This window comes from Arthroderma uncinatum (assembly GCF_011692745.1).
Source record: "Arthroderma uncinatum strain CBS 119779 chromosome Unknown scaffold2, whole genome shotgun sequence".
Taxonomy (NCBI): domain Eukaryota; kingdom Fungi; phylum Ascomycota; class Eurotiomycetes; order Onygenales; family Arthrodermataceae; genus Arthroderma; species Arthroderma uncinatum.
This window is the reverse complement of record NW_022983864.1, coordinates 1,014,364-1,028,591: the sequence shown is the minus strand read 5'-3', so window position 1 is coordinate 1,028,591 and position 14,228 is coordinate 1,014,364. Positions and strand designations below refer to the sequence as shown.

Genomic DNA, 14,228 nt, shown 5'->3' with positions numbered 1-14,228 from the left:
GGAGGGGAGTGGTATAAAAGCCTTTGCCCCTCGACGCCCTATAAGTATCCTGGCCGACGGTATCCTCCCGGTATCTCCCAGTATCCTCCCAGTATCCTCTTAGCATCCTCTCAGATGGTAGACGCTATGCCGTTAAGTGAAGGTGTTCCACCGTCTGCTCCATCTTCAACCCAGGAAAAAGAAAAACCGGCGGCGGCGGCGAATCAGACACGCATGAAAGGGAAAAGTAGCGGGCGGTCACATGGATCCCTGACATCATCGCGCCCTCTCGTCGACATCTTCTTCTTCTTTTCCGCTGCAAGGGGAGGAATAACTCTTATGGACAAGCGGACTGCCGGGATGAGGATGAAGATGAGGACGATGGGGAGGACGGGAGATGTCTTCCTCCTCCTGCTGGCCTGGCGCATCCTCAACGCCCTTCTCGTCCGGACCTTCTTCCAGCCCGACGAGTTCTTCCAGTCGCTTGAGCCTGCATGGGGGATTGCTTTTGGCCGGGACAGTGGCGCCTGGATTACATGGGTATGCATCCAGGAAAAGAAAAGACGAAGAGGGGAAGAAGAGAGAGACTGACCGAGTGTACGGAGTAGGAATGGAATCACCAGCTGCGGTCCTCGATCCATCCGTACCTCTTCGCGGGCGTATACCGAGTCGTCGATGCGGCGGCCAGCTTGCTACATCTCTCTCCGCTGAGCCGGGCTGATCTCTTGATCGCGGGGCCCAAAGTGACCCAGGGGTTGATATCCGCCGTGGGGGACTATTATACGTGGAGGTTAGGTGGCAGGATATATGGCAGCAGCAGTCCGGAGGCCGGGTTCATCGTTCGTCCATCTATTACATGGAAGTTATATACAAGTGCTGACATGATGTAGCTCGGGTTGACGGCCCTGAGTCCATGGCAGTGGTTCTGCTCTACGCGGACGCTGTCGAACTGTCTGGAGACGAGTCTGACCATCACCGCGCTGTACTTTTGGCCATGGGTGTGGTCTGTCCCTCGGAGGGCTGGCATATCAGACGTTGCTAGGTATGTCTCTGATGCCTCCGAGAGAACCAAGCTTACACTCTCTAGTCTACGGAAATGCTTGCTCCTGGCCTCGCTGGCATGCGTCCTGCGTCCGACAAACACCATCGTCTGGTTCTGTCTGGCTGCCAGTTTGACATATACCACCGTCCGTCAGAGCTGGGGCTCATCCCTTCCATGGACCAAGTCCCTGGCGCCCCTCGGCATTCTCATACGTGAATGCTTCCTGTGCGGGTGAGTCTTAATACAAGTATCTGTTGATATCAGTTGGTCCCATCTGACTGGTGTAGTTCTGCAATCCTGGCCGTCTCCGTGCTGGCAGACCGTTCCTACTACGGAACATGGACACTGCCGCCGTTTAGGTTCCTCTACTTCAACCTCGTCCAGTCTCTCGCTGTGTTTTATGGCAAGAATGACTGGCACTACTATCTCTCACAGGGCTACCCGCTTCTGCTCATCACTGCTCTCCCCTTTGCCCTCATCGGCATTTTCAAGTCTCTAGTTCCAGGAACAGCTTCCTCGACCAATGTCTCTGCCTCAGTCAGACGACAGCTGGCCATTGCTTGTCTTGCAATGCCAGCAATCCTCTCTCTCGTCCCTCACAAGGAAGTTCGCTTCATATACCCAATATTGCCCTGTCTTCATATTCTGGCGGCCCGTCCGATTTCTCAATTCTTTACTCCCTCGATATCTTCGGCGTCAGGATCATATACGCCACGAAGACTGCTCTTGGTATTCTTGGTTCTGGTCAACGTTGTCATCGCCGTGTATACGTCCGTTATACATGCCTCAGGCGTGATTGATGTGATGGGATACCTCCGCCAGCAACAAGACAGCCACTATCGATATGAACCCACTCGCGGCCTCACAGCCGGCTTCTTGATGCCATGCCACAGCACACCATGGCGATCACACCTTGTATCCCCCTATATTCGTGCCTGGGCTCTCGGCTGCGAGCCACCAGTCAACCTATCACCAGAGGAGAAGGCCACCTACGTCGACGAGGCAGACTTGTTCTACAAGAGCCCGTCAGAATTCATATCCCAGCGAATGTCCAGCACCAGCCTGCTATCCAACCACTTCAGATCAACCGCGGGCCCCAAACATGAATGGCCCGACTACCTCATCTTCTTCTCCCACCTCGAGCCAACGCTCAAATCCACCCTTCGCTCCTCCCAGTACGCCGAATGTTACCGCACCTTCAACACGGCCTGGCACGACGACTCGCGCCGAAAGGGCGACGTCATAGTCTGGTGCCGCGACGCAGCGATACAGTCTGACTGGCGCTCCAAACACGTCCCCGTGCAGATTAAGACCGAACAAAGCCAACAGCAGCGTCACTTCGATCGGATCATCAATATATTAGCTAGAGAGCAAGGTGATAACCAGCCATGGTGGAAGGGGTGGTGGAGCAGTTTGTCCGGCCAAAAGAAGAAACAAGGTATCTTCTCGTCGTTTCCGGCCCTGTTTCCATTTCATTCAGATTCGTCTTGGTCTTGGCTGTTGACTCCGCGTAGGTCTTCGTCGTGGGGGTGGCCGTGGCAGCGGAAACGGAAATCAGCGCTATCCTCGCTGACGGACGCCGTGGCATCGATGTACGAGCGGATTACCTCGCGCCGGCAGACATCGAATTCCCAGCGGAATCTATGGTCGTAGTCCATCGTCTTCAGACCGGATCTTCACCCTGTACAGCTTTATCTTCTTCATCTCCTACCTGCCCGTTACCAGTTGGGCTATAGACCTAATTTTGAATAAGTCGCCTCGCCTCCTGGCAAGTTTACCACTGTCTTACTACATTAGATTAACAGAACAAAGACATAACATAGCAAAACGCTCATATCATTAGCAAAGGTCTATCTCAAGTAGACGAAGAACTATTTAACCCTCCGTATCCGAGGAAGGGCATATGGATATAGAACATTAACGTATCTCAAGAACCAAACGAATGAATAGGCTGAAACAAAACCGAACAGAAGTGAAGTGCATTATACAAAGAAGAAGCAGACAAGGGGGAAAAGAAAGGAAAAAAAAAATAGCGAGGGTAAAAGTCGTATATATTTCCAATATATAAATAGATCTGGGTAAATCATGCTATGCCGTATGCATGTATGCGGTGGAGAAGGGATATATGAAGAGAAACATTGGCCCAAAAAGGTGGTTGGTAGGTATAGAACAGGTAACTTTCTGTTTATCTCATCTCGAAGAAAGGGGAAGAGATGGAATGAAGAAGGGTAATGGGGGGTAACTGGAAGGGGAAAAAGGTCCCAAAAGGTGAAGGTGAAGGTAAGGTGAGGTGGATGTGCTGAAGTCGAAGAGGTAAGGTAAAGATTAGCAATATATTAAAGCGTCGTCGTATCGCCGGCAGTTTTTATGTATATATGCATGTATGTATGTATGTACGCTGAAAAAAAGGGCAAGTAATAGCAGTATTAGCTTTTTTGATTACTTTATTACCCAAGTTCAACTCCGCTGCTTAATATCTTGCGCTTAAACTTGCGAAAACGTCAGGGGAATGACGGCCGGTTTGTGCCTGTCTGATGTCGATGCTTTCTTGGCTTATGTGGGTGCGGGCAAAGCCCATGTTATTCGAGGCTGGTGTTTGTGTCTGCATTGGCGGTGGTGCTGTGGACATCATGCCGGCGGGCTGGTTGGTGGAAGTGAGGAATGGGTTGTGGCTTGAGTATCCTCCCATTGTTGCGGGGGCGGATAGGACCATTGGGCTGGCGGAGGTGGTGGTGTGGTATGGGTTTGTAGAGTTGGTGGTTTGTAAGTGTGGGAGTTGTGTCTGTTGATATGTTTCGGGCTGGGGTTGTTGTTGTTGTTGCTGCTGCTGCTGTGGTTGTTCGGGGATGGTAGGGGGTGGTTGGGAGAAGTTGTAGAGGGCTAGGATGCTGGATTTGTCTATTCGGTTGGGCTGTTGGGGTTGCTGCTGGACGAACTGCGTTTGGTAGGTGGGCATGGCATGCTGTTGGGTGTAGTTTTGTTGCTGTTGCTGTGGTTGCTGCAGCTGCTGCTGGGGCTGTTGGTACATGTATGCCGAAGGAAGGGTCGGCATGGTATTGTGGTGTTGGAGGTAATACTGCGGATTAACTTGCTGGGGACCGGTCTGTTGCTGCTGCACCTGCGTGAAGAAAGGGTTGGTAGGGGATAGCGACTGATTAGGGATAGGATTCGGCGATACAGGCGTAGACTGCGTTAGGAATGGGTTGTGGTTGTAGTTTCCGTTCAGCGGTGGTTGAGACACAGCACCATATTGTTGTTGCTGCTGCTGCTGCTGCTGCTGCTGCTGTTGCTGAAGAAGAATCTGGTGCTGCTGCTGCATCGTGGGCACTGGGGGAGTCATGGACTGCTGGGGTCTGGGCAGCTGCATGTTCCCCTGCTGACTCGGATATCCGCCTGTCATGTTTGGAAAGAGAGGCTGGGAGGAGACCTGGAGGTTCTGGAATGACTGGTCCAAGGAAGCAGTTGAACTGGACATGGCGTCGAAAGGGTTGTGGGATGCCGGTTTCGCAGCATTGCCGGCAGTGCCTGACCTGTTGACCGATATCCCTACCCCGGCACCCGTGCCCGTCCCTATGCTCGCCGGCGGCTTATCGAACGGGTTCGAGGAGGTAGACGGCGGCGTAAACCTGTCCGTCGAGCCGGAGGATGTCCTATACCCGCTCTGCGTACCGGTCGGGGAAGTGGGCGACCTCGATCCGCTGATGGACGACTTCTCGCCCAGCCTGGTCAGCGTATCTATGGACCGTTCCACGTCCCCGTTCAGCCCCTTGAGAATGGCCGTGTTCCGCTTCTGGTCCATGAAGCCCATGTCTCGCAGTATCTCCAGCTTCGACTCCAACGAGCCATTGCCATCTGCAATACTGACTCCCAGCGTCCTTGACTGTTTGTTGTTTGGCAGCGCCTGAGCCTGAGCCTGCACCTGCGAGGCCTCGATGCTCTCTCTCCGCCGCATCGACGGGGCCGCCGACTTGTCCGACGAGCCCGTGGAGAGGTGAGAGGAGGAGATCGAGCGCAGACCGAACCCGAACCTCGACCTGGGCTTGGATGGCAGGGCAGCCGGGGAAGGAGAGAAGTCCAGGGCGGGTTTCGCGGTGTAGCTGGGATCCTGCCTGCTGGGCGGCTTCGGCTTACCGTCCTCCAGCGTCTTGAGCTCGTACTTTTTGCGCAGGAACCGTTCCATGGCGGAGTCTACCTCGTCTACGTCGATGGGGATGGAGGGTTTGACGTTCCGGGGATTGTATATCCTGTTTACCGCCGCGTTGCCGTTTTTCTTCATGATCTTCGGGTTACACCACGTCAGCACCGTTTCTTTGTTTAGAGACTCTAGCAGAGAGACATACCTCCACCTGGTCGGCGGTCCAGCTGTCCATGCTCAGCGACTTGACCTTGGATATGTGTGTGCCAAGTTTACGGTGCAATGTTGCGCAGCGCATGCACAGGAAGATTCCCAGCTACAACCGTTAGCACGACGCGACCACGACCTCGACGTTGAACCTAGACACTCACATTCCAGCTTCCCCATCCTGGTCACCGTTAGCATACATCCAGCACAGTCAACAGTTAACAAGGGAGAGGCCTACCTGGGTTCCTGGCCTGGCAGTCGGCACACCTGTCGTTCCCGGGCACGGAGGTGATGAGATCCTGCAGCGTCCGCTCGTTGCGCGCCTGCTGACGCTTGCTCAGAGCCGACATCGCGTCCTTTCTCTGTCTTCTATCTTATCTTCTATCTATCTGTCTCTTAGGATGCTGGGTGGGACGCGGGCACGGCGGTGTTCAGGGTGAGTCTCCTTCCGCGTCGCTGCGTGATGCCTACTCGGACATCCCATACGACAGAGACGATGACGAAGAAGTACTCTAGAGAAGAAGAGAAGAGAAGTAGAGAAGGAGAGAAGGAAGAAGAGAAGTGTAGAGTGAAGTTGTAGAAGTGAAGAAGTGTCAGTGTCGTGGTCGAGTTTCCCGATTCGAGATAGGCTTCGATTAGCTCCACACGTGGAAGACTCAACTCTTAACTAGAACAGAGAACAGGAGGAGAGTAACAGAGAGAGACAAGAACAAGGGGGAGATAGAGTAAGAGATAGACAGTAATAGAGTAAGAGAAGTAAGAGAGTAAGAGAGTAAGTAAGAGATAACAGTGTAAGAGCAAGAGAGAGAACCCCTATTCGAGACATGACTAATGCATGCAGGACGATGTAACATAGGTCCAGGATCTCTACTCTCTATTCTCTATTCTCTATTCTCTACTCTCTCTCTACTCTCTACTGACACTAATATCTTACTCTATCCCTATATCTTCTACTCTATATCTATATCTTCTATCTAATATACTATATACTATATACTCCTATACTATTATATACTTCCTATACTTACTAAGTATAAGCTAACCCGAAGAAGCTAGCGTGTCTCGTCTGGCCCGATTCCTCTTTCGGCCATCTTTTCTTGCGCCTTCGCTTTCGCCTTTCTTCCTCCTCCTCCTCTTCTTCTCTTCCTCCCTTCTACTCTCTCTACTCTCCCTCTATTCATTCATCTCATCCGTCCATCTCATCGCCATCACCAGTCAAGCATGCGACCTCGTCCTCCCGTCTAGCTCTGGACACTGCGCTGTCGCCTCAAGACTACAGACCACGACACGGACACAGACCTCGACTCTGGACAGACAGACCACGACACACTCAGACAGACACAGATATACAGACAGAGATACCGACAGACAGAAAGAGAGACACAGAGATACCGACAGAGACCGACAGAGACAGACAGCAGACGCGACGGGATGACCTGATCTCGATCACGATCGAAGACATACACTGGGTAAACCCCGTCGAGGCTCCTTCATCTCCCAGCGTCGAACCTCGGAGGAGGTATGTTGTCAGATTATGACAGATACCTCCTCGACTGCTCACGCACATTCAACGGCGAATCCGTTTCCGTTTCCGGCCACCTCTCCCTTGCCCTCCCCGGTCGCCAACGGAACTGGTTCGACCCACGAAGCCGAAGATGAACCCTACACCATCAAGTGCATCTGCTCCTTCGAGGACGACGACGGCAGCACCGTCCTCTGCGAACGCTGCGACACCTGGCAGCACATCGCCTGCTACTACATCGACAAGAAGAACGTGCCAGAGATACACAACTGCGTCGACTGCGAGCCCAGGCACCTCGATGGCAAGCGCGCCACCGAGCGTCAGCGGAAGCTCAGAGAGCAGAACGACAGCAGCACCACGAACAACGCCAATGACGAGCGAAAGGGTCGACGCTCCGGCTCGAAGAGCACGCGGAAGAAGCCCAAGGACCTGGGCTCGCCGTCTGGCTCAGGCGAGCAGCGGAATGGCTGGTCGTCGCACGAGAGGAGTGCGTCCACGGCCTCGCGGGACAACAACAACAGCAGCAGCAACCAGCAGCCACCTGCAAAGAAGCAGCGGACCGCCCATCGCGCCTCTAACTCTATAAGTTCTGTTGGAGGCGGCGGTGTCGGCGGTGTCAGCGGCGGTGGTGAATCTCGTAAGCGTGGAAGTAACAAGTCTCCTTTCCCCCAGATCCCTCTCTACTCGCAAGAGTTCCTTCATCTGTACGACAACGACAATGCCAGCCTGGACATGCAGGGCAATCTCTTCCGCACCATCGGGCTCACCAACGACCTGGCTTCGTGGGTAAAGGACCCGGTTGCGCTGTCGCAGGTCGCAAACGGCAGGTCGGCCAAAGAGGTCTTCAACCACACCGACCAGCCGCTCGACCCTTCCAGCTGGCCGCCGCTCACAAAGCAGACCATCGTCGACAGCAGCGTCGAGTTTGACGGCAGGCACCCGACCTGGCAGTTCCTCAAGGTGCAGAGCAACGTGCGAAAGGATGAGATCGTGGGCGAGGTCAGAGGCAAAGTCGGCCATTTCAGAGACTACTGCCATGACCCCGACAGTCGATGGCAGGAGCTTCGCCATCCTGAGCCGTTCGTCTTCTTTCACCCCCAACTGCCCATCTACATCGACAGCAGAGAAGAAGGCACCGTGCTCCGATACATCCGCCGATCATGTCGACCCAACGTCACGATGCGAACCTACATCACAAACCAGGTAGAGTACCACTTTTGCTTCGTCGCAAACCAGGATATCCCCATGGACTCCGAGATATCGACCACCTGGTACCTCGACCCCAAGATGTTCCCTTCCAACGGCCTGGTCAAGGAAGAAGGCCTGCCAGATGGTTCGCCAGACCCGGCTGCCATCTCCATCAGCAACGTCCTTGCCCATTTTGGTGGTTGCGCCTGCGACGACTCGGCCAAGCCCTGCTTGCTTGCGAACATCGACTGTCGCATGAAGCCAAAGTCGCTCGAATCCAATACAAAGCAGACCAACGGACGGAGAAAGAAGCCAAAGGCCAAAACTGCGGTTTCTCCCGAGAGCACGGGATACGTTGCCGCTCACAGTCGGTCGGGAAGTGAAGTCATTCGCAACCAAGATGATGATGACCACGCTGATGCAAGGTCGACTTCTGGTTCCTTGAAGGATCATCCCTCGAACAGAGACTTGACGCCTGGTGCTCTCGGTCGTGATGCTGGGGAACTGTCGGCTCGCGAGAAACGGAAGATTGCAGCTGCAGAGAAGAAGTTTGAACAGCTTGAACATGATCAGCATCATCCAAAAAAGAAGAAGCGGGTTCATCCGCGTGGTCAGAGCCCAAATTTATCGGTAAGTCCAGTCTTTTCTTTGTTTTAATTGTCTTGTCTGGAAAATTCCATTCTAACACCCTCTAGAAATCAACGAAACCTCCGCATCTCGATATTCCACAGTCGCGCCGATCTTCCCACTCGCCAGCGAAAATGTCTCCTGAATCAGCCTCCCACCGCCGAGATGGCCATTTCACTCCTCCAAAGACGTCTGCCGCAAGCACGCCTCGCATCGTATCCCCGCTCAGTCACCCAATCTACGTCGATTGCTCTGTCCAGACCGATCCTGACGAGAATGACCCTCAATATGTCCCGCCAAAGACGTTTAACGCTCCACGCTTTATGACTCTGACGCAACGACTACTGAAGCGATGTCACGAGGACCGGATCAAGATGGAAGAGGACGGACGGCTAGACAGTATACCGACATTGAGCTCCACGGATACCTGTACGGGCGCCATGCTTCCGCCTTCAACGCCTGCAAACTCACGGCCAGCACCGTCGCCGAAACATACGCCAGACGTGGAGATGAAAGACGCCGATTCATCAATGACACCGCCCAATGCAGCCGCCAACTCAGTCAGCCCTACAGCCACTACCGCGTCCGTCCGTCTGTCGTCACCGCCCCCTTGTCCGCTCTTCCACCTCCCTTCAACGGTTGCTCACAACATGCCAACGCCTCGCAAGGTACCAGACAAGGGAACCAAGGATACTACACGCTCGCCCATTCTTCCTCCTCCACCACCACACCTCCCGCCTCCAACGGGCCGTCTAAGTTCTCCAGAGACGACATCCAAACCCGTCCCTCCTATCGCAGCCACAAAATCGCCTCAACCGTCCAACTTGCAGACCAGCACCACCCCAGCTCCACCCCCTACATCAACGTCCACATCAACGTCCACTGCGACTTCGAACCTCACAGCTCCCAGCCCCGTGAAGAAGAAACTAAGTCTAAACGACTACATGAGCCGTCGTGGGACTCTGACAACGCCAACAACAGAAAAGGCACCCAATCCATTTCTGCCCAGCACGACTAGTCCCGCCCCGTCGACCGGTAGTGCGGACCCAAGTCCCACGACACAGTTTCCCTTCACCAAGTTCACTGAGAGCCAGAGCCAGACACATGGACAGGGGCATCCCACGTCGGTAGACATCTTCATGAAAGACCCTCCCCATTCTCCGTCAACCATCTTTCCGCCACCACATGCCGATCCCACAAGCAACGGCGGCACAAGCAACAACAAGTCGAATGCAGCGCATGGTCTAAATTCGCGGGATCCAAGACTACTTGATCGCGGATAACGATAGACCCGCCGTCCTATTATATTCTACCTCCTACACAGGTTGAGTTGGCGGTTTACCTCCCTCATATATTTCCCCTCCCCTTATATATCCCCCTCCCACGTGAAGTGAGCGAAAGAAAGACCGTACCGGATCGGTTAGGGAGCATCTTATTCTTATACTTTTTTGGGGACATTGTCGTATGTCGTCTCGTGTCGAGTGATATCGTTTCCGGTATTCGATCTGGTTTGAAATGGGAGGGTAAAATGGCGTTTTCTTCTTTTCGTTTGTTTGATTTTCTTTATTGTCCTTCCAAATAGGATCGGGGGTATCTCTTTCTCTCTATCTCATTTTTTATCTCCCTTTCTACTTTTCCTTCTCGGATCGTATAAGGGATAGTTCTTCTTTTAATGGGAAGCGAAACGCGCTAGTTTCTAGTGCTGGTGCTGGTTCTGGTTTCTATGGGTTATTTCCTTTTCCGTTCTACCGTTTTCCTATCTCCCTCCCTCCCTCTCTCTATCTTTCCTTCCCCCTGACTCGAAACGTTTTATCTATCTATCTATCTTATCTTTAACAATTTTGGTCGGCGGTTGATTTCGATTCACCTACCTGCTTCTGCTTGTTCATTCTTATCCGCTCCACGCCCTAATCTCCCCCCAACCCCTACGCCGTTTCCCGTTTCTTCAATTACCTGTTCTCGATCTTAACATTCTTCCTTTCCTACGACTGTGTAAAATTATTTCTATCCTTTTCTTTACCTGGCGCAATTGCAAGGCGATGATTGATGGATGGACGATCTGGAACCAACAAACAGGGAAAGACGTTGACTTTCAATTGATTGACTGGTTTCGTTTTGTTGGCAGCGTGGTTGTTTCGAGTATGCATGTCTGCGTACAATGTTATTGAAAGAGTTGTTATCGTTTTCCATCCATCTATCTATATCTATATCTATATCTATATTATATCCGCGTTACTATTGATTGAACGTTTTAACGTTATTTTCATTTATTCTCTCACGTGACATAGAGCTTCCAAAAGCGAGCTCGAGGGTTACTTTGATGTAAATAAAGACGAAAGCTCCATCAAAGGCAAACAAGAACTGTTACAGCGATCAATGAAACGATGACCTACCTCTAGACAGTCCTATACCCATAATCACGCCCCATTTAACGGTTCACCCGCGCCATGGACGCCGATTCTCGCCCCTCAAAACGAAGACGAGTATCCAACCAGAAAACCGACCCCGAGCCCAACTCCAATCCTAACGCTATCCCAGAGCCTGACGCCGGCAAAAGCCCAACAGTCCGAACTCGAAAACCGCGCAAGGGTACAAAGCATGCCGCTGAACCGGTAGAGAAAGGAGACGCGAACGCGGAGCCGGCGCAGGAGAAACAGGATGTCTCGCCAGTACGATCAACCAGACGAAGCGCAAGGATAGCAGTCACTGGCAATTCAGTCCTGAGCACATCTGCCGGTCCACCTAGGCCAAAAGTCGTGGAAGACGAGAGTACCCAAGCAACACCGCGAGCAACCAAGAGGGCAAGAAAGACGAAGACGGCTAAAGACCCTCCACCGTCAGCTAAGAAGCTACCGCGGAAACCAGGACAGAAGGAATCTACAGCTGCGCAAAAGCTGAAAGAAGAGACGGACGCCCAATCAAGCTTGAGCGCGGATAGGCAAGATGGCCATGATGTGAATGGTGTATGGGACGTGCCGAGCGATCGTGAACAGGACGAGCTGGCGATTACTGCTCAGTTAGCTGCAAACGATGCAGCTATACAATTACAGCAGGAGCTTCGTGGAGAGCTGACCGATGTCGAAAGTATCAAGCCAACAGCATACGCTGAGAAGTTCATATCACTATGTGAGCAGAACGGGCTCGAATCATTACTCGAACCCCTGGGGAAATTCATTCTGGAGAAACTCAACGGGAAACGCCTTATACCACTCAAGGGCCTTGAGAATGAATACCAGACCGTATTCCAACTCCTCGAACAGACCGTCGTGGCAGGCGAAGGAAACTCCCTCCTCCTCCTCGGGGCAAGAGGAAGCGGCAAAACGGCCCTCGTCAACACAGCGATCGCCTCCCTATCAAAGTCGAATCGAGACGATTTCCACGTCGTCCGACTAAACGGCTTCTTACATACGGATGATAAAATTGCTCTGCGAGAAATATGGCAGCAGCTAGGCCGCGAGATAGGACCACAGGAAGATTTAGAGAAACCGTCCAGCTACGCAGATACTATGGCCTCGTTGCTGGCGCTTTTATCTCATCCGGAAGAAATCACGGGTCCATCGCTGGATCCAAATGAAATAACCACTACGAAATCTGTGATTATTATCTTGGATGAGTTTGATTTATTCTCGTACCATCCTCGGCAGACGTTGTTGTATAATCTGTTTGATATTGCGCAGGCGAAGAAGGCGCCTGTTGCGGTGCTGGGGTTGACTACCAAGGTAGACGTTACTGAGAACCTAGAGAAGCGAGTGAAGAGCCGGTTCAGCCACCGGTATACGTTTCTACCTCGTCCTAGGAGCCTTGATGATTTTATAGATATTTGCATGGCGGGTCTAAAGGTTGAGAAGGACGAGATGTCGAGTTCCTCGTTTCTGCTGGCTGCCAAAGGGGAAGTCCTGCTTCAGGGATGGAACAGTTATATTCAGGTATGTTTAATTGTTTTTCAATATCACCCATACTATCACTAGCGAGCGACCTACTAATGCATTTGACAATGCAGGACCTCTTCAACGATGCAGAGTTTAAATCTCATCTCCAGCAAATATATTATACGACAAAATGCCCCAAAGAGTTCTTCTCTAGCGCATTAGTCCCCATAACCACATTAGCTCTTAGCCATGCATCCGGTTATCCGGAGGTCCCCAGCGTTAAATCATTCAAGTCGAGCACGCTCGCTTGTTCAGATCCTGCACCGCTTCCATTCACCCAGCTATCCGGCTCGACAAGCAATGTATCACTACCCTTGTCCCTGCTCCTTACTGCTACCCGGTTGACTGCCCTCCATGAGCCAACTTCCAACTCAGGCAGTGCACCGGCAATAGCATCGCTGACGCTATCCTTCCCGGCCGTATATACAGAGTACGTCCGTCTACTGACGTCTGCCAAGGCATCAGCCTCAGCTTCAGGCGCAGCCGCTACTCCAGGACGTGTATGGGGTAAAGAATCGGCGAAGGAAGCTTGGGAGAAGCTTGTGGAATGGGGCCTTGTGATGCCGGCCAGCGGCTATGGTATGGGAGATGGGAAGATGTTCCGGGTAGAGGTGTCCTTTGAAGAGGCCGTTTCCGCTCTAGGTACCAGCGGAGCGGGTGCGCTGGGGAGATGGTGGAGAGACGGATAGCCCCTTCAATACCATAACTGCAACCGATGAGATCTAATTAGACGTGATACTGGCTGAAGATTCGTGATTTACAGAATACAGGTAGTACAGTATTTACGATTATGACTTCAGGTCGGTCACATACGTACATGACACATGTAAGTATACATACCCCCCCAGCCATTGGCTACCACAAGGAGAAGATGAAGTTTTGGATTTTCAGATCATCCCTTTTAGTGCAATGCCCAAGATAGAAATTTTTCCACGCTCTAAAGATGGCCTAGTTGGAAGTCTTTTTTTTTTTTGCCCTTCCCTCGCTCTCGTTTCTTCTTCACCCCAGCCACGATGAACCAGAAAATCTGTACATCCAAGCGCTAGTTAAGGCGACCTTTTCCCCATAAATATTGGATGATGAAAACTCAATGGAACGTGTCTGTTCTGGCTTGGAAAAGCCAATTATTTCGACCAATAATCCTTCAAAACTGGCTGGGATGAGCCGCCTAAGAGAACTCATGCATCCAGCCAGCGCGTCGGCCAAGAGTTCAGCTCTGAGGGATTGTATCACCCTTCTCGGCGAACGATTAGCAGCGATGAGCGATCCGGCCCTTTGAAGCGTTCCATCTTATTCATCATCTTATTTATCATCTTATTGACGCGTGGCTTTGAGTCACCGACATGTGCCTTTTGAGGATCTTCCCACGTCTCTGATCGTCAAGCCACCGTCAAAACACATCGATAGCCAAACAAGAAGCGAGCAAGTCGTAGCCCTAGCGCAGGTCAGAAAATTGAGATCATGACAAATTCCCACCCTGGCTGCGTCAGAGACGAGCGAGACGAGCTCTTGGTTCCTCCGCCGGCCGTTCTGTATCTTAGAAGGCGTCCAAAGGGGGCGCTAGCTGACTGCCGGCCTTCGATCCGGGACGCCAATATA

The 14,228-nt window shown here is 52.3% G+C and overlaps 4 protein-coding genes across 4 annotated transcripts; 3 read left to right on the top strand and 1 right to left on the bottom strand.

Annotated features, from left to right (window-relative positions):
* Positions 1–114: 114 nt before the first annotated feature.
* Positions 115–2,674, top strand: GIQ15_02258 (uncharacterized protein; the record flags this gene model as incomplete). The annotated part of the gene is made up of 5 exons (XM_033549675.1): positions 115–519; positions 588–818; positions 870–1,021; positions 1,067–1,252; positions 1,309–2,674. The coding sequence occupies 5 exons, from the start codon at positions 115–117 to the stop codon at positions 2,672–2,674; spliced, it is 2,340 nt and encodes a 779-aa protein (XP_033406836.1).
* Positions 2,675–3,491: 817 nt separating this feature from the next.
* GIQ15_02257 (UBA domain-containing protein 3) lies at positions 3,492–5,713 on the bottom strand (the record flags this gene model as incomplete). Its single annotated transcript, XM_033549674.1, has 4 exons — positions 3,492–5,300; positions 5,362–5,472; positions 5,528–5,544; positions 5,602–5,713. 4 exons carry the CDS (start codon positions 5,711–5,713, stop codon positions 3,492–3,494), a joined length of 2,049 nt encoding a protein of 682 aa, XP_033406835.1.
* Positions 5,714–6,897: 1,184 nt separating this feature from the next.
* GIQ15_02256 (MLL5 protein) lies at positions 6,898–9,983 on the top strand (the record flags this gene model as incomplete). Its single annotated transcript, XM_033549673.1, has 2 exons — positions 6,898–8,703; positions 8,769–9,983. The coding sequence occupies 2 exons, from the start codon at positions 6,898–6,900 to the stop codon at positions 9,981–9,983; spliced, it is 3,021 nt and encodes a 1,006-aa protein (XP_033406834.1).
* Positions 9,984–11,147: 1,164 nt separating this feature from the next.
* On the top strand, positions 11,148–13,318 carry GIQ15_02255 (origin recognition complex subunit 4; the record flags this gene model as incomplete). Its single annotated transcript, XM_033549672.1, has 2 exons — positions 11,148–12,626; positions 12,701–13,318. 2 exons carry the CDS (start codon positions 11,148–11,150, stop codon positions 13,316–13,318), a joined length of 2,097 nt encoding a protein of 698 aa, XP_033406833.1.
* Between the last annotated feature and the right edge of the window lie 910 nt (positions 13,319–14,228).